Below are 19,693 nucleotides of genomic sequence, written 5' to 3'. Positions count from 1 at the left end.
CCTCCATCCAATATCTGCCTACTTTTGTTTACTCTCGGGAGCTTTCAGGTGTGTGTGTGTGTGTGTGTGTATTTTGTGTATTTTGTCCAGAGTTTATAGTTGTTACCAGTTGAGAGTTTATTCCATCAAACCTGTGAAAGGATCTCAGATGAGCTTACTTCACATTTTGGGGGGAAAATCATTGCCCCTTTCTTTTTCACCTTAACATTTCTCTATATTATTACCCATATTCTCCTCTTGCTTCAGAGAAAAAGAAAGTCTAACGTGTTTACTTTTCCCCATCACCTCCTGTTTTTAGCAGGAACTACAGTTCTTGCAACCGTTTATTCAGTTATTCAACAAATATGTATTGAACCAGGCATTGAACTAGGCATTATAGGTAACAAGAGTAAGTCAAAATAGACCCTACTTCACTGAGACCTCTCTCTTCAAGGTCATCAAATGTCTGGCTTCTTAATCACCAGATCAAATAACCTTATCTCAGTCTTATCCTTTCTAACTTCATTGATCCATTCTCCATTGACTCTGGTGACCAGTCTCTCCTTAAAACTCTCTTCATCTTCCAGTTCTCTCACCTCATTGATTTCTCCTCTCATTTTCCAAGTAGAGGAATTCTCGGAGATTTTGTCCTTGGTTGCTTTGTTCTCTTGTCCTTAGTAGTCTTAATCTTAGTGTTTCAACTACTACTTCCATACCCAAGACTCCAAGTCTCTATCTTCAGTCCTGACATCTCTCCTGAGATTGAGACTTGAATTTCAGCTCTTTGTTTCCACTTGGTTGTCTAACAATCACAGTAAACTGCACGTAGTCAGAATCCAACTCATTATGTAGCTCCTGAACCTATTCTTCCTCCTATGCTTCCTATATTGATTAATTCTTGATACTGGAAGTGTATAATTAAATAAGAGCTGAATCAGGGCTGTTACAAAAGGGATTTTTGCGTTGGGTGGGAAGTTTGACAATAGGGAAATCTCTAAAGTCCTTTCTAATTCTGTGATTCCATTTTGGTCCCAGCACAGTGTTATCCATTTCCTTCAAGGAGCTTGCAATTGAATCGGGGGAGACAACAACTGAGTGATAGCTAGTCCTGACTTCAAATGCAGCAGGAATTCAGAGAAAGGAGATAGTGTGCATTGAAGTAGTAAGAGAAAACTAAGCTAAGGTATTCAAAGGTAGAAGCTGTGTCCTCTATTTAATTTCTATCCCCACACACCATTCTCTACACACTGTAGAAGCTCTATAAAAACTCTTTGAATGATTTTGTAATCATCATTAATGTTTATTGAGTACACATTGAGTGCATAGTTCTTCACTAATGATTCAGGGGTTAACCAAGATTTCATGTAGTCTCTGACCTTTCCCAATCAATTAGTCAACCAACAAATATTTGCTGAGTGCCTATTATTTGCAATACACCATGCTAGGCATTATGCAGGATACACGATGCAAGAGAAATAAAAGTCATAGTCTCTTCCCTTAGGGAGTTTACGGTATGGTTGGTAAGATGAGACATAAATGTACACAAGACTAATTAAAAATGCGAGTCAGAGCCAAATGAACACTACAGACAAGAAGTCTGTAAAAAATTTCAGAAGTACAGATTACTGTAGACTGGATGAATATGGAGGCTTTATGGAGGAGGTGGGACCTGCACTGGGCTTTGAAGGATGGGCAGAAATTAAATAGGCTTGAAGTTATCATAGGTATTAAGGAGATAGAATTCAATACAAAAAGTTTCAGATTAAAGGCCAGATGAAGAACATCTAGGCAGGAGCAGGCAACTTACACCAGAACGTTACTAAGCTGTTGTTAGTGACATTCTACCCCTTAAACAATTTTTTTTGGTCTTTATTTCTCTCCTTTTCCCTTTCCTAATACTTTTTCCATCTTACTCCCTTTATGATGACTCTTTTTTAGCCCTGTATGAGCTAAAAGTATCTTCTCTGGGAGGCAGGTTGAAAACCTGGGCTCCAAAACCAGACTGGCTGGGTTCAAATCCTGACTTTACCACTTATTAGCTGTGTGATTTTGGGCAAATTGCTTAATCTGTCTGTGCCTCATTAGTAAAATGCAGCTATAAAAATAGCACCTGTGGGGCTTCCCTGGTGGTGCAGTGGTTGAGAATCTACCTGCCAATGCAGGGGACACGGGTTCGAGCCCTGGTCTGGGAAGATCCCACATGCCGCCGAGCAACTAAGCCCGTGAGCCACAATTACTGAGCCTGCGCGTCTGGAGCCTGCGCTCTGCAACAAGAGAGGCCGCGATAGTGAGAGGCCCGCGCACCGCGATGAAGAGTGGCCCCCACTTGCCGCAACTAGAGAAAGCCCTTGCAGAGAAACGAAGACCCAACACAGCCATAAATAAATAAATAATTTTTAAAAATAGCACCTGTGTCATAGGATTGTTCTGAGGATTAACTGAGTTAAAATACATAAAGTGATTAAAAGAGTGCCTGGCAGATAGTAAGTGTTCAATAAATGTTAGCTTTTATTAAGGGAAGAAAGCTGGCTAATTGCAACATTATCATCTTTCCAGGTCTTATTGTTGCTAAGTGATTCATTATATAATTAACAAACACCTACCTGTATGGAAGCTGGAGGCCAAACTCTTGTCAGCTAAAGGGTTAGGTCTTTAGCAACACCTGATAAACATGCATAGATACTCACACACTTAGGCCACACCACTTTTCCTCAGATTGCCCTCACCCCTAGGCGATCGAGAGATACTTTAGTAAATACAGTCACCAACTTAAGTAGACAAGCTGAGTATTTAAAGGACTTTTCATCAACATTGGAAATGTTTCATCAACATTTCATCCAACTTTCAGAAGGGATTTAGTTAAAGTAGAGACGATCCCTAGGGAGGCGCCAGGTGAAATTAGGGTTAAAGGAACTTCAAGGGGAGAAGTCACTACTAGTAGTAGGCAGTTGGATGGATGTGTGCAGAAAGAGAGCGGGGCTCCATAGAAAGGCAGGTAAACTCTGGATCAACATTCCCTGGAGTGGACTGTATGTCATGAGCCCTGCTCTCTGGATTTCCTCTCTGCACCACCTCTTTTACACTCAGACCCTCCCCCTACTCCCTCCCTGCAGTTCCAGACCCCTGCTCCCAAGAACACAAACACCCCAAATTATAGGGGCTCTTGATTTGCCAATTCCTCAGGACAGTCTGAAGAGAGACTAGAAGGAAGTTCTTGTCAGTATGATTGCGTATGACTGATTCGGATATTGTGCAATCTCCTTTGGGAAACATTTAAAGGCAGAAAGATGGATAGATGTATGTTTGATTAAGGTCCAGTATTGCCTGTGGGCAGGAGGACGAACTAATGAGATTCCTTCCAATTTGAGGATCCTAAATCTCTCTCTCTCATTCCCCTCCCAACTCTGGACTCCTTTTGGCAAAGAATGAACATAGTCAAAGAAACCCAGTGAGAGGAAAATGCGCATTGCTCTCACATCATGCTCTGATGTCACCTGTTTGCCAAGAGATTTGCTTTGGCTATTCTATTCTGTGTGTGTGTGTGTGTGTGTGTGTGTGTGTGTGTGTATGGGAGCCAGCTGATAACAGCTGTCAATTGCATTATTACTGCAAAAGATTTAATTAGCCCAGTACCCAGCTACTCTCCTCTCCACCCTATCAAATCTTTCTCTTAAAAAAAAAAAAAGACCGTGTATTTACACCTCATTGTGAATTTAACTTTCGCAATTCTCCAAGGGCTATTTGATTTTAAGCCTTTTCCTATTACTTATCTGTATATTCAACTTCTCTCTTTCTATGAAATTCTTCCCCCCCCACACCAGTCGTTAAACATATTCAAGCCTCCTTTCTCTTTAAACAAACAAACAAACAAATCCTTCTTTGTCAATGCATTGCTCTCTAGCTACCGCATTCCTCAAATCTTGGGCAAGATTCTTTAAAGAATAGTCTGTACTAAATGTTTCCACTTCACCTCTTTTTTTTTTTTTTTAAAGAAAAGCACCATCTGTTCTGTGTTTTTTTTAATTAATTAATTAATTTATTTATTTATTTTTGGCTGTGTTGGGTCTTCGTTTCTGTGCGAGGGCTTTCTCTAGTTGCGGCAAGCGGGGGCCACTCTTCATCGCGATGCGCGGGCCTCTCACTATCGTGGCCTCTCTTGTTGCGGAGCACAGGCTCCAGACGCGCAGGCTCAGTAGTTGTGGCTCACGGGCCTAGTCGCTCCGCGGCATGTGGGATCTTCCCAGACCAGGGCGCGAACCCGTGTCCCCTGCATTAGCAGGCAGATTCTCAACCACTGCGCCACCAGGGAAGCCCCACTTCACCTCTTAATTCAATTCTTAATCTGCTGCAATCTGGGTTCTACTCTCAGTGCTCTACCAAACCTCTCACCTTTAGGTAATTGTCAAATTGAGTGTACATTTCCCAGGTTTTATTTGACCATTCTACTGTATTAAACACTGTTAACCACCTACTTTCCTTTTGGAAACATTTTTTATCCCTCTCCTTCAGATCACTATTGTCTCCTGGTTCTCTTTCTACCTCTCCGAAAATTCCTTCCTGGGTTTCCTTCACAAGCTTCTCTTCCTGTGCCTGTCCTTTAATTTTTTTCCGGGATGGAAACAGTTTTATTTTTTCTGATTAAAAAAAGATACATGTTTATTGTTAAAAATCAGGTCCTTTAGAAAATTATAAATAAAAACATAAAACTGAAACCCCACCACCACACAGAGGTAACTACCACTAACATTTTCATTTATATCCTTCTAGTCTTTAAAAATTATTATATATATCATATACAGTAATACAAATGGTATCATATTACAATAATTTTTTCACAAATAAGATCTTTTATTTGTCACCATTAAAAGTCTGAATTTTAAACAGATTCTTGGACTGGCAGCTAATATCCATCAACTCATTCAACTTTAGCACCTGCCTCATCCCCAGTAGCTTTTCCAGAACTACTATATTTTTCCCCTTTTTAAAATTAATTAATTATTTTATTTATTAATTAATTTATTTCTGGCTGTGTTGGGTCTTTGTTGCTGCGCGCGGGCTTTCTCTAGTTGCGGAGAGTGGGGGGCTGCTCTTCATTGTGGAGCACGGGCTCTAGGCACGTGGGCTCAGCAGTTGCCACATGCGGGCTCTAGAGTGCAGGCTCAGTAGTTGTGGCGCACGGGCTTAGTTGCTCCGCGGCATGTGGAATCTTCCCGGACCAGGGATTGAACCCGTGTCCCCTGCATTGGCAGGCAGATTCTTAACCACTGTGCCACCAGGGAAGTCCCAGAACTACTACCTTCACCATGTTGCTCCATGAGTTTTCCCAATTCAAACTGGGGCTTGTTCAGCATTTTTACTTTTCTAACAAAGACACCATGGATCAGATAAATAGATTGGCAAGTCTTTTCTATGTCTTTTCCAGTGCTGTCTGGAATCAATTTATTGACCACCTCTTTCAAGTCACTTGTCTGCACCTCTTGGGTCATGATTTCCATCATCTTCTTCCGAATTTGGTGGACCTGCTGGTGCTGGGCATAAGAGGTCTTCTGAATCTGATTGTTGCGTTTTTTAGTAAAACCCACACAGAATAGATGAAGCAAATAACCATCGGTAGTCTTGACGTCAACGTGAGCTTCAATCATGGTACTTTCTTCTTGGCTCCTTTTTTGCTGCCTTTTGTAAGGCGCTTGTTCTTGCTGACCGCCATCGTCTACGGTATTTTTTTACCAGCTTTTTTTCACTTTTTTCGTGGGCATCATTCCATATCAATGAATATAAGAACATTATTTTACATGGATACATAGGAGAACCCTGAATTTGGCCATTTACACAAGACACTGAGTTTTATGATCGAGGTGAAAATTTTGAGCCAAAAGTTTTGATAAATAATATTAATTTTTTTTTGGCGGTGCCCCATGGATTGCAGGATCTCAGTTCCCCCATCAGGGATTGAACCCGGGCCCGGCAGTGAAAGAGTTGAGTCCTAACCACTGGACCGCCAGGGAATTCCCACTTAAAATATTTTTACAATACAAAAGCACTTAAACATAAATGAAATGAAAATGAAAGACAACTCTCCCTGCTGTCCCTGACTCCTGTTCTCCAGTTCTGCTCTCCAGAGACAACCAGTATTACAAGCTTCCTGAGGTCACAGGGTTTTTTTTTTTTTAATACATACTGCCAATTAGCCTCCCAGAAAGATTGTACAGATTTACAGTCTCATCAACATTGCATGCCTTCATCAATTTTTAAATACTCTGTCCTTGCCTCTTCACATTTTTCTTTCTACACTGTATGCTAATAATCCCCAAATCTCTAATTCTAGTCACACCCTCGAGCTCCAGGCCAGTATTTCCAGCTGCCTCTTGGACATTTGGATGTCCTACAGACACCCCAGATTTATCTAAATTGAACCCACTGTCTTCCCTCCCAAGCTTACTCTTCTTTCTGTAATTCCAATTTCGATTGGTGGTACCAGCAATCCACATAGTTACCTACCTCAGAAACCTAGGAGTCATTTTATCTATTTTCTCTCTCTCCCGTCAAATAGTAATAATAGCTAATAGTTACTGAGGACTTACTATTTGCACATATTTTATTTCATTGAATTCTCACAAAAGCCCCAGGGGTAGCTTTTAGTCTTATTTCCGTTTTACAGAGGAGGAAAACTTGTTGGATAACATGCTCAAGGTTATACAGCCAGGAAGCAATGATCTAAGCCCAGGCAGCCTAAGTCCATAGCTCACACATTTAAGCCCTATACTATACTACCACCATATCTATCAGATACAACTCCTATCATTTTATTTCCTCAGTCTCAGCCTTCTCTCTTCCCTTTTCTCCATTCCCACCACCATCATCTGATTCCAAGTACTACTGTATCAATAGATACTCATAATTGGTCACACTCAACTCAGATACATCTTCCATGTTGCCTGCAAAATAATCCTTCTAAAACACGAATCTGATCATGTCTTTGTGTGTGTGTGTGTGTGTGTGTGTGTGTGTGTGTGTGTTGAAGATCCTTCAGTGGCTTCTTATTGTCTGCATCATAAAACCAAAGATCCTTTGCTTAATATAGAAGGATCATCCTCATCTGCCCATCCCCAGCCAGGCTACCTCTCTAAGCACTTCCACTACACAACCTGAATTGGTGATAATTGCCTAAAAATATCATGCTGTTTCTTATCTGGATGACTTTGCATATGCTATTCCCTCTGCAAGAAATTACCTTTCCCCATTTCCATTCCTGTTTGTCTTTTCATGTCTGTCAAACTCAGATGTTTCCTCCTCCAGGAAGCCTTCCTTAATTCCTCCAGTTACTCATGTTCTATGTGTTGCTTGGAATATTCACTTATTTTGTATTTGTCACATTTTATTAATTTTATTTACTCGTCTCCTTTTCTAGAATGCTAACTCCTTGAAGGCGGGGACTCTCTTATTGAACTCTAGGTCTTTAGTGTTTAGCATGGTGCCTGACGCATAAGTAGTTGCTTAGGAGATATCACTTAAATTGACTTAAATAACTTAACTGTGAAATTATAGGGCCTTGTACTCCGTTGAAAGAATTTCAGGCATCAATGATATGGGAAATTTTTTTTTGAGCAGAAGAGGGCTGGTGCAAGGAGGAGAAAGGATGACCTAAAATCACCACCTTTACTGTGGGCACTACCCTCTTCATGTGCGCCATGTGTAAATTAGTCATACAAATATTAGTATCTCTATAGATATTCTCATGTAGACACATATTCTATCTCCATTATGGGCTGTAAGCAACCTCAGAGCAGCGCCAAATTTGGAGTTTCGCAGAGTAGCGATAGAAGGTGTTGAAATAAATGCCCTCAGTTTGCTGAGAAATGTAATATCCGAGTACACCTGAAATTAGCTTTTATGTGGCAACAAGTGGAGGATGAAGATATGCCCAAATTTTCCTGAAAAGTGAGAATGAGAAATCATCTTTGTATACCCCATCCTCGCTGCTTTCCTGGCACCATAAGTAGCGCTCACTGAGTGCTCAATTGTGTGTGAAATGAATTGAAACTATTAGTGGCACAAGTGGCCGGGCTGCGTTTTAGGTTCTTAGTACCATTGTTGAAACCCCACCATCGGGAAACCACCCTTCTATTTTCGCGCAAAACCGGACTAATTCAGGTCACGGGGCTTCGGCCTATCACTGTACGATCCTAGCTCGCGGGGCAGTGCCCACTGCTGATTGATGCACAGTATAAGACAATTTCTTGGCTTGAGGAGCAGCGATTGGCGGATCTCCCCTGTAGTGCTTCCTAGGATACTGGGGGTGCGTTTTGAAGACGCAGGTTCCGGGGCGGCCACAAACACTGCCCGGAAGTCTGAATGACGCCTCCTCGGTACAGGACTTCCAGCCGTCCGCTTCGCCGCTATTCAGGGTGCCGGGCCCCGGGTCGCGGCGGTGTGCGCGTGCGTGCGTGCGTGCGTGGGCGCGCGTGCGCGGCGCCGTACTCTGTGGGTTGGCTGGTTATTTTGCAAGCGGGAGGGGCCGTGCGCGCTCCTGCCTTCGGCCTCTGTCCCCCATCCCCCCTTCCCCGGTCCCGGTCTCTCCTTCGGAAAGATGTCGGACACGGCAGTAGCTGACACTCGGCGCCTTAACTCGAAGCCGCAGGACCTGACTGACGCTTACGGGCCGCCAAGTAACTTCCTGGAGATCGACATCTTTAACCCACAGACGGTGGGCGTGGGCCGCGCGCGCTTCACCACCTATGAGGTTCGCATGCGGGTGAGTCACGGGGTGAGGGAGACAGCTGAGGGAGGACCGGGCGGCTGGGCGGGGAGGGCGGGGAGGGCGGGGGTGGGCGGGGGGTGAGGCTGCCATAGGGACGGCCAACGGTGGAGAAGACGCTGGAGGGGTCATTTGGGGGTTAGGGGCTTAATAGGTTTGCAGAGAGGTCTGCCCACTCGGTTGTGGCCCGAGGATACAGAAAACTCCTGAGGGGGGACATTGGACCGGCGTGAGGGAAAACAAGTACCCATGAGCAAGAAGTGAAGCATGGCTGGAGACGGTGGGGAAGGATGGAGAGGATTAGAGTGAGGAATTACAGGAAATAGGAATCAGGACTGTAGCGACAGAAGGAGGGAAGGAGGAGTGGAAGAGGGCCGGGGGATGGAGAGCCAAGGCGATATGCTGCGGGGTCCCATAACTAAACTAGGTTGTGGGAAGTCAGTCTGAAGAAGGGGGACAGGAAGGCCCAGAGGAGCTTCTTCTTAATGAGGTCTCCGTGGATGATGGAGTTGAGCAAAGCCTAGATTAAAGGGAAGAGAGATTCCAGGAACGGGAGACAGGACAGTGGGCTTGGTGGAGCAGAAATAAGAAGGGGAGTCTCCTTGAGACTGAGTGCTTCCCAGACTTGTGTAGAATTAACATCTGAAGGAGAGAAGTGTTTAATGCTTAAGTTTTCTCAGGTACTACATGCTCACTGGAAAACCTGACCTTGCACTCGGATTGGCGGATTGTCAGTCGCTGCCCTCATCCTGGGCTGACCCTTTAGATTTGAAGTATCCAGAATATTTATTTCAATATTTACTGGCTCTCATTTGGCATTTCTGTATATGAATGGCCATTTGCCCTTTCTGCCCTAGATTAACCTTTTGGATTCATTATATTAGTCCCTAGTCTGTAGTTAACTTTAATATATGACATTTCAGGACTGCCCCAGGAGTGGTTTCTTCCAGTGTGCACTACAGAGGACTTTATTCTCTAGTTCTTAGTCCACGATGCAAGGATGGAATGTGCAGAGTACATGGTTTGCAGTGTCTTTGGCCCCATTGAAGTGGTTACAGGCAAAAAAGTTTGAGAGCCATTTTCTAATTTTCCTTATGTTTTCTTCTCAGACTAGAGGGCCAGAATATTCTCTATGGACAGCATGCTGCTCAAACAGCATTTGAAGACCTAAAAGAGTGTATGTGCTTTTATTTTTGAATGAATGAATTGAATGAGAGAGTGTGCTCTCCCACCTGGGCTTTCAAACCTAATTAAGAAGCGATGATCTCCAAATTCCAAGTTTGGCAAAGTCCAAACTGAAGAAAGAAACGCGAATAGAAAACAATGAGAAAAACTTGTCTATATAAGAACTGTTTGAAATCATGTCTTTGGGGAAGAATGGACGTTAGAGCCCTCAAAATATGATAAAAGCTGGGAACTGTTAATGGCAGAGAACTTAATTACCTGAGGAATCCTGGGCATAACTTGTTCAGTGTAAGAACTCTCTGCTGTGGGGTCTTGGAGACATTGTCTTGATGTATTACCCAAGAGCTGTAGGGATTATGAATGGAATTGTTCTCTACTTCAGGCATTCTAATAAAACAGGAACTGTTCATCTAGTGCCTACTGTGTGCCAGGCACTGAACTAGGTTTTAGTTTCGAAGTCCTTACAAAACACCATTTTACAGATAGAAAACTGAGGAGGAATGCAGTTTAAGTAATTTGCCCAAGTACACATAGCTAATAAGTGGCAGGGTTGAGATTTGAACCCAGGTCCGTCTGACTCCAAAGCCCACCGTACTCTTTCCACTACACTTTAGTCTCTTCGGCAATGCTTAGTTGCAAAACTTTAGTGTGCAAGATTTTTTTTTACCCACTAAGATTTTCATCAGTCTTTTCCACAATTACTAATTGTGTAGTGATTGATGAGAGGGTTGATGGCAGTTCCTACTTCTGTGGGTTTGAGTTAATTTGTATTTATGTTAATTTATATGGCTATATAGGCTTTTAATATTTTTGTTGAACTCTGTTTTGGGGAAAATTGGTGAAATCATTTGGTTTGAAATTGCTAATTTAAGTGACTGATCACGGTAGGCATTATAGGGAGCATGAGACTCAGGAGAATGGGCTTTGGGAGTTAAGCATTGTGTATGGTAGAAGCAGATGGCACTGACTTGTTTCTTTGTATAATAGCTCAGGGAAGGAATACCCACCCCAAGAAATAAGGAGTCTGGAGAGGTATTCTGGTGGCTTAACAAGATATGTATGGAACTTTTCAAATGTCAGTTGTCCTGTGGACTTGAACTTTGCTTCTTTCTCCCCTTTCCCTTGATTTTGTGTTGATCAGAGCCAAAGGACTCTATATGCTGTACTACACAATTGTGTCTCCCTCATATAATTTGTAGGTTGGAGCTGAGAGAGTATCCTAGTACATAGTATCCCCTTCCTTAGATGGCTAGGTGCTGAGATGAAAGGCCGTTACTGTCACCATCCTGTGGGGGTGGGGAAAGAATAGCATTTTTGTAAGTCGAAGGAGGAAGTTCACAAAATGGCAGTGGGTGGTTTCGCTGTGTCTTGGAAGAATCTACTCAGCACTTTTTTTCTTTTCTTAGATTCTTCTGTTGGCTTCTGTAAAGGCCTACTGGTTAAGGTTCTACTGTTTGGGGATCACAGTATTTGTCTTGAACTCTGGTGGAAACCTGGAATCTCATGATACTGAAGGGCTTTTTTTCTTGAATGATTATTTTTACTCCCAGTTTTATTGAGATATAATTGACAGATAACTTTGTGTAGGCTTGAGGTGTAGAATGTGATGATTTGATACACATATATATTTTGTGCAGGATTCTGAGAATGTTCTCTATAATGGCTGATTGTGAATAGGTAATACATGCACATGGTACAAAATTCAAAAGGTACAAAAATGATATACTATAGTTATTGAAAAAAATCTATGTATAAGTGGACCCATGCGGTTCAAACCCGTGTTGTTCAAGTGTCAACTGTACTGTAAAAATGAAGTCTCCCTCTCTCCCTCTGCCTTCCAGAGGTTCCCCTTTCTGAAGAAACCGCTGTTTCCATTTTCTTATTTATTCTTCTAAAAAATAGTTTCGGTAATAAGATATTACTTTACGTATATCCCACTCCACTTCAACCCATTGACATTCCTGGGATCTTGATCCTGAGTAGAGTTGTAACTAATGTAAGTTGGCCAGTTATTTGGCTTTTGATGCCCTATACCTAGAGCTAGATCCTGAAAAGACAGTTTCCAGACTTGAGGACTACAAAGCATGACATAGTGAGGAATGTGTGAACCTCTAGCATAGCTCCAATGCTCTTTACCTGCTCTGAGTTAGCTGTGGAGAAAGGAGAGAAACGAGCTCCTTTTTTTTCCATCTACTGATTTGAATTGACTGGTGGGAAATATAGTCAGTATTAATACATTTGTTTGGCCATTTCTACTTAGAACTTGTAGATAGGAGTGAGGATCAGGGCTTTTTGTTGGAGGTTCCTGTTGCCATTGGAGCCTTGGGAAAATTCTCAGTGATTAAGATGTGGGAATAAGCCGATTTATATCAGGGAGCAAGCTATGGTAAGCCAACTTAATGTAAGTGCTACTTCTGCTGCACTTTCTGGATAAGGAGAGGGTAAACAGATACATAGGGCCACTATTAATCAATTGAGTATTTACTGAGTAACTTGCATAATCTACATTTAGGGAGATGCAGCAGTAGTCATGGCTCCCGATTTCAATGAAATTATAATTTAGTTAGGTAGCAAGACTAACATAATGCTTAAAACAGTGGTGTGTCAGGCAGTACCAAAGTCTGTGTGTCATAGGAGTTCAGAGGAGAGGGAGACCAATAAATTAAGCTGGTGTTGTCAGGACAGATTTCCTGGATGAAGTGGGACTTGAGCTGGGCTTGTAGAATGGAGAGGATTTGGACAGCAAAAGCAGAGGAAAGCATACTTTGGAGGTGCTTATCTCTTGTTCTTTCCAGGGAACTTAAATTCACTTTTCAACTGAAAATGTAATGCATGCATATGATAAATTCAAATTTGCACAATGAAAAATGTGACCTACCCGCTCCAGTTGTCTAGTCTTATTCTCCCAAGTCAATCATTGTTATCAGTATCTTTTCATAAATATTTAATTCATAAATATAAATATATACACGTATACATATCTATCCCTTTTAAAAACAAATAGAGGCAGGCTGTATATACTGTTGTGTGCCTTGATTTTAATGCTTAATATCTTTCCATACTGGGACATACATATCTTTCGCATTCTTTTCATAGTTGTATTCCACTGTACAAGTGTATCATAATTTATTTAACCAGTTATCTGTTGATGGACATATATTATTATTACAAATGAGAAAATTCAGTGAAAACCCTTGTACATACATATTTATGTACAACTTCAAGTCTATTCATAGGATAAATTCTAAGCAGCAAGGGACTTCTAATCACCACCTGTGACAAGGCTGGATGTGGTAAGGATTGGTATTCACCCGGTGGTGCTTTGAAAGGGTTCTAGGAACATGGTCCATAGGAGCTGTTTCTTTCTTAAGACCTGTCCAAGTGGTTGTGATAGGTGGCCATCACAGGCTGACATTTCTTACCATCTCTCTTCTCTCACATTCTTTCTTCCCTGTAGACAAACCTACCTATCTTCAAGCTGAAGGAGTCCTGTGTACGACGGCGCTACAGTGACTTCGAGTGGCTAAAAAATGAGCTGGAGCGAGATAGTAAGGTATGGCCCTGTTTCCTGTGTGGCATCCTTGAGAGAGGAGATCTGCATAGGTTTATAAAATCTTGAAGGCAACAGAGAGGGTGAACACACTCTGTCTACTAAATCCCAATATATTGGATCTGGGTGATACCCTTTGAAACTTGAAAGTGGTAAGTTCAGGAGAAATTGTAAAGAAAAACTATTAGTTGACTTAGTGGCTAGAAAAGTCATACAACTTAATTCCTTTAGGTGCTAAAAATGGAAAGTGTAGCTAAATTTTTGGATGGTAGTGGACTGTCAAAGAAAGTGAAGAATATTTGAAGTTTACTTCCTTTCTTTTGAGATGGTAAACCTGTCCTCCCACAGAAACAGAGCTGGATTAATTTTTGACCTGAGCCACCCCCTGACTGTTCTTATGACCTCAGTTCTTGCAAGTTGCTGAACTATGGCATAGGATGGACCCTATGCCTAATAGGAAATGAAGTATACAGTGCTTTACCACCTTATTCCGTCTCTGTCCTCTCCCGTGTGACTGATATTTTGCGTCTGCCTACAGATTGTAGTACCACCACTGCCTGGGAAAGCCTTGAAGCGGCAGCTCCCTTTTCGAGGAGACGAAGGGATCTTTGAGGAGTCCTTTATTGAAGAAAGGAGGCAGGGCCTCGAACAGTTTATTAACAAGTAAGCCAAGTTCCTGGGGATTCCTTTTGCTACTTTTGCCATTTTGGTCTTTCTATATGTTTCGTCTCTTTCCTCTTTTGTAATGGGTAATATGATGTGGTGCCGATTGTGTGCTGGGCTCACTGGACAGTAAAACTCCATTCCTTTGAGCAGAATTCCGATCCTGTGCCTCAGGGCCTGAGAAAGCGCTGCATGTTGGATGTGTCTAGGGATTTCCCCCACCTTATGCCTCTGTCCCCTTCCCTTCTGCAATATTAGGGTTGAAGTGGTACCCTGCTGCTGTCCTCTACTTGCTTGAACTTCAGGGCTGACTTTGCCCTTCTTCCCCTGTCCACATCCACAGCCCTATCCCTCTGCGAATTCTCTCTTATCCCAGATAATACTGATAACCATCTTGGTCTCTTTATAGAATTGCTGGGCACCCACTGGCTCAGAACGAACGCTGCCTACACATGTTCCTGCAGGAGGAGGCAATTGACAGGAACTACGTCCCTGGGAAGGTGCGCCAGTAGGAGCCCCTCTCACCACTTGCCCTCTACTTTCCTGCTGAAATGACATTGGTTTTTACACTAAGCCTCTCTCTCTCTCTTTGATCTGAAGTTGGCTCTCCATCCCCTGGCCCGATAGACTGTCTGGCATTGTGTTCCTTGGTACCTGACTATACCATGGGCACTCTGCTAGGATCCTCTCCTCTGAGGAGAGGTGGGAAACCACAGGCAGATGCCCTTTGCTTGGGGTTGGGGGGTGGGTGGGGGGATTGGACTGGAAGGCAATTTCTTGGGCATTTACCCATGCCAGAAGGCTAACCTTGTGGGGGGCGGGTCTTGTGCTGGTGGGGCACTTGGGTACATACTGATGCTGCAAGTCCAGGGGATTTTTCTTACTCTTAGGTTTAACCAGGAATACTGAGCAGGGAAAGACCCTGCCTTTCCTACCTGCATGAACTTTTTTCCTTGTGGGGAAGGTGGCAGAGACTGAAAAGCTCTCGTTTTCTCTAGGCCCGTTCCCAGTTTTCTCAAGAGTTTCTTTTGTTGTACTTTCTGTCTCCCTTGTTGCTTTTCATGGCAGTAATTCTAGAGTCTAAGCAGTCTGTTGTGTGGAGCAAGGTGTGTGGCTTTTCTGGGCCCATCATCATGGCTGCTTCAGAGTCAGAAGAAAGCCATAGGGCAGTTGGGGAGCTCCTGTTGCCTAGCCCCTTTCCTTTGTGGCTCCCCGCTCTGGCTGCCTGTTCTCGCTCACCAGCAGGTGAGTCAGAATGGGCTGGGCCAGCAGTTCTCCCTCCCCAAGCCCTTGCTGCTTTTATGGGTTAGCTTTGCAGATTTGGAGGCTTGAGGGCTAGGGGAAACTCACCACTGCCAGGTAACTCCCTGAAGGGTGGGAGTGGATCATTTTCTAGGTACCTCCCGGTGGTAGGGAAGGGCATCACCACTCTCTTCCTTCCATTCTCCCTTTCCCCCATCCCATTTAGTGCTGCCACAAGACAGAAAACACATGAACAAACCACACAGTCTCTGACTTCTCCTAAGCACTTTGAGCTATTGATGGGGCTTAGGGGCAAGAGTTGTCGCTGCCCTCCCCAGCTTGGTCACAGGGTTATTGAACTGCCTGCACTTGTTTCCCATGGAACCCCAGCATTCTCCCCGGAAGCTGAGCTAGGTTTAGCAGCTGGGTATAGATTTCCTAAAACTTAGAGTCTGAGGCAGCTTCTTGAGGCTGGCGACTTTCCTGGGCTTCTGTCTGGGATGTAGTGGTTTGTTTGCTGGGGCCCGATATCTGTCCCAAGTGGTGGGATGGGAGCAGGTTAACTCTGGTGTCAGGTCAAAAGTGGGGGCTCTTTGCTTAGTCACCCTATCATGGAAGGACTGGAATTCTTTATATAGGGTCTTGAGGGAAAGGATTACTGATTCTGACAAGACCCTGATCGGAGAGATTAGGATTGGATTTTGATATGGGGTTTGGAGTCCATCTAAATGTTGAAGTTCCCTGACACAGATCAGCTCTTCAGCTGCCGGGCCTGTGCCAGGGGCTGAGCAGCCCCTAGAGTGAGGCTCTGCTCCCTTTCCCACCTTCCCAGTGTTGGTGTTGTTGCTGCCTTTTTCATTTGTATCCTCTGTTATTGACTTTTTTTAAAAAAAGATTCCTCCTTTCATTGTGCACAAGTGCTGAGAGCCTGAGGCCCCATTTCTGCTGTGTATATATCCTGACTCGGGGCTTTTATTCAGCAAAATGTTCATTCTTCTGTCAGACAATGTCATATTCAACTCTGTTCATATTAAACCACTGTGAAGTAAGCCTCTGTTTTCCTGCTTAAGTTGTAAATTTAGTACTTTTTAGTTTCTAGGATATTCTGGGTATTGTGCAGAAATTATACAACATGGTCAATGTCCTGAAGTGATAAGTAATTTTTACATTTAAATTTAAAAAAAAGCAGAATCCTAGCTGCCTGTAGCAGTACTTACCTATCTTCCTTGCAACACGCAATTGACTTTGTCACAGAGGTAATGCATGTGCTTGCAGGAAGTAGCCATAGGTCTCAGTAACTGTGGTTTGGGTCAGATTTAGCAGATTTGGTTTTTAAGCTTGTGGGTGTGTGCTAATTTGGGCAAAATATATTTATTGTGTGTGTATATGTATATGTATATGCTATCTGTGTACATAAACACGTTTGTACATACGCTCATCCTCCGACACACCCTCACACCCCTTACAAACACTATTTCTTTCATAGGCTTTTTACCTCAATTGAGATGTTTTTCTTTCACATAGATTTGATGCAGGCAGAAAGGTGAGTGAACTCTGAGAATTTTTGATGGATGGATATTTTCACTTGACCAGTGGGTTCTGAAATGGCTTCATACACAAAGTGGGTTTTGGGAAAGGTTTGGGATGAGAGGTTAGGTAGGAATCTTGGCATTTGGGGAGTCAAAGGTAGTTTTAATCATGTAGTTGAGCGTGGAAAGAAGGTATAGAAAGTGATGTGGTCAAAACATTATGAATTAAGATGACTTAACAATGGTATTTGGGTCCAAGTAGAAGAGTGGGGGCTGAACTGAAGAAGTTAAGAGGTTTTGGTAGTTCAGGAATTAGATGACTAAAGATATCTGAGGGGACAGGGAAGACTAGCTGTTTCTGTGAGATAAGAGAAAGGAAGAGTAATAAGAGAAATGCAACCTTCACAGGCAGCAGTGTTGGAGAATGAATAGAGAATAACTAGAAAAAGCAGCTGTAAAACAAAATATTAAGCTGGGCTGTGATGGGGCAGGGTGCTTGATGTAAAATAAAATGATTACATTCTCTTTCTTCAAAGACCTTATACTTCTTATACTTTAGTTCAGGAGATATCTAAACAAGACAAAAAAATGCTAGAGACAAAATAAGAGGTCCAGACACATCTAGTTAGTTGTCCAAACTTTTTAAATATCAGGTAAATTCCCTCTTTGGAGTCAAATGTAACTGGGTTCTGAAAGAACCCCAAATATAAGCCCATCAACACTGAGAAGGAGAAGCATACTTTTATAAGGAATTCAAGTTTATGCATGCATCTAGGTATTTACGACTAATTAATCCCCTTTATCCATAGCACAGAAAGCAGCTCAACCTTTCACTGGGACCTGGGGGACAGAGGCTAACAAAAATTTTTGAACATAGTAGCTACAACCAAAAGAAGTCTAAATCCTCACATTCCACAGATGCCTTATTCACCCTTTGAACCATTCTTTGAGATGAGTTGAGCTAGTAAAGGGTGGGAAAGGTGGACAGCATTCAGGCTTCTCTGGAGTTTTTGTTGGATGAGGTGTCCTATTTAAGACACTTCCATCTTCAAATACATGCTGTAATAATTTAAGTAAAATTACTTTTTTGCTTTGGAAATGCAGACCAGCTGCTCACTGAAATGGATATTTCTTCCCATCCTTGAGGACTGTTGAGTCACCTCTGGTCTTCTCTTCTTAGACACAATAACAGTTCTAAGTTTTCCTCACTTCACTCATTTTTAACCCTTTTATCTTTATTATTCTGAAATCTCTCCAAGGTCCTCGTATGTCCCTAAGTCATAGAGTCTAAAACTGGACACCACTTTAATTATAGCCTGAAGTTTAGGTGGTTGTTAGTCCATTTATACTTCGCAGTGTTCAAGTTTACTTTTAAAATGTAAACACTTTGTGACTAATTTAGCTTGTGGTTCTCTGCCACTCCCTTCCCGACCACCCACCACCCCTCATTCTTCTTATCTGTTTTTTTGCCTTGTACAAAAAAAAATTATTCCCTAATTTACTTTTATTTTCTCTCTCCCTCCTGTCTGTCTATCTATCTCTCTGTCTGTCTCTGCTATTGAGAACAGAAAAGTCATTCCTTACAAAACATACAAAATGGGGGTAATTATTCACATTATACAGAATAAAGGATTCTTTAACTCATGACAAGGTTTCTTTAAATCATAACAGGGTTTCTTTAAATAGGTGCTTCCTATGGTGGTTTTAAGTGTTTGTATATAGATCAACAACTACTTAATATAGAGAAACTGAAGGTAAAGGATTAAGAGGTACTGCCAATTGAAGAACAATCAGAAATTGGATAAAACAGTAGTTCTTAAGTGAACAGTAAAATACAGTTAGATTCACAGAAATTAATGCATTACTTTTCAAGAAAATGTTATTTATTATACCAATAATTTCTTTCATCCAGATACAGTCAGCTTTTGATCATCTGTGCTAGTAGAGGGATATACTTTTTTATTTTGTTATGCATTTTCTAAAATTTAAATATAGGGATGTCTAATATTCATAAGACTTAAAAAATATTCCCTAATATGTCATCAGAATAAAGACTCAGGAAAATCTGAAAAGTAGTAGAAAGAGTAATAGGCCTGGAATAGAAACCTGGGTTCTGGAGCTGGCTATGCTATTAGCTGGCTATAGCACCTTAGGCAAATTGCTTCACCACTCTGGGCCTGTTTTCTCAGCTTTAAAGTGAGGGGATTTGACTAAATGATATCTGAGGTATCTTAAATCTCTAATGCTTATGATTTCCAACCCTTGCCAAGGAATTGAGAAACCCTGGAGGTGATGCCACCAAAAAGGTGAAAGCACAATTTCCCTGTGTGATGGAGTTTGCTGTAGTGCAGTTAGTTTTCTCTCCCAGCAATGAATGACTCTTCACTTATCCTCATTAGATTTTGTTTGCCTGTATCCTGTTGTGTCAAATCATGAGTACCCACATTGAATCTCAGTGGTGATTTGATTTACAGCTGCCCTAATTTTATCATAGGTCTTCTAGCGGAAATTTTTATTTATTATTTTTTTAAAAATTAAAAAAAATATTTTGTGGCCAAACAGCATGCAGGATCTTAGTTCCCCAACCAGGGATCGAACCTGCGCCCCCTGCAGTAGAAGGGCAGAGTCTTAACCACTGGACCACCAGGGAAGTCCCTAGCCGAAATTTTTAAATGAAATAGGCACCTCATAACTATATGTAATTATTCTTATTTAAAATATATAAATTATAACTTGATCTGATTACAAAATATATAAATTATAACTTGATATGATAACTTGATCTGATTT

At 42.1% G+C, this 19,693-nt stretch overlaps 1 protein-coding gene across 3 annotated transcripts in view; it reads left to right on the top strand.

The window, feature by feature from the left end:
- The first annotated feature begins 8,415 nt into the window (after positions 1-8,415).
- Positions 8,416-19,693, top strand: part of SNX12 (sorting nexin 12) — a 121,679-nt gene continuing 110,401 nt past the window's right edge. Inside the window, exons 1-4 of one of the 3 annotated variants that reach the window (XM_082376474.1) lie at positions 8,416-8,731; positions 13,377-13,472; positions 14,008-14,132; positions 14,542-14,632. In XM_082376474.1, the coding sequence (XP_082232600.1) occupies positions 8,567-8,731; positions 13,377-13,472; positions 14,008-14,132; positions 14,542-14,632 (477 nt within the window). In that variant the 5' untranslated portion in view covers positions 8,416-8,566. Of the gene's footprint in view, positions 8,732-13,376; positions 13,473-14,007; positions 14,133-14,541; positions 16,424-19,693 lie in introns of those variants that run through there. The other 2 variants (XM_082376473.1, XM_082376472.1) reach the window with 2 other exon arrangements.

This window comes from Balaenoptera borealis (genome assembly GCF_965194805.1).
Source record: "Balaenoptera borealis genome assembly, chromosome: X".
Lineage (NCBI taxonomy): Eukaryota > Metazoa > Chordata > Mammalia > Artiodactyla > Balaenopteridae > Balaenoptera > Balaenoptera borealis.
This window is presented reverse-complemented; position numbering and strand designations above follow the sequence as displayed.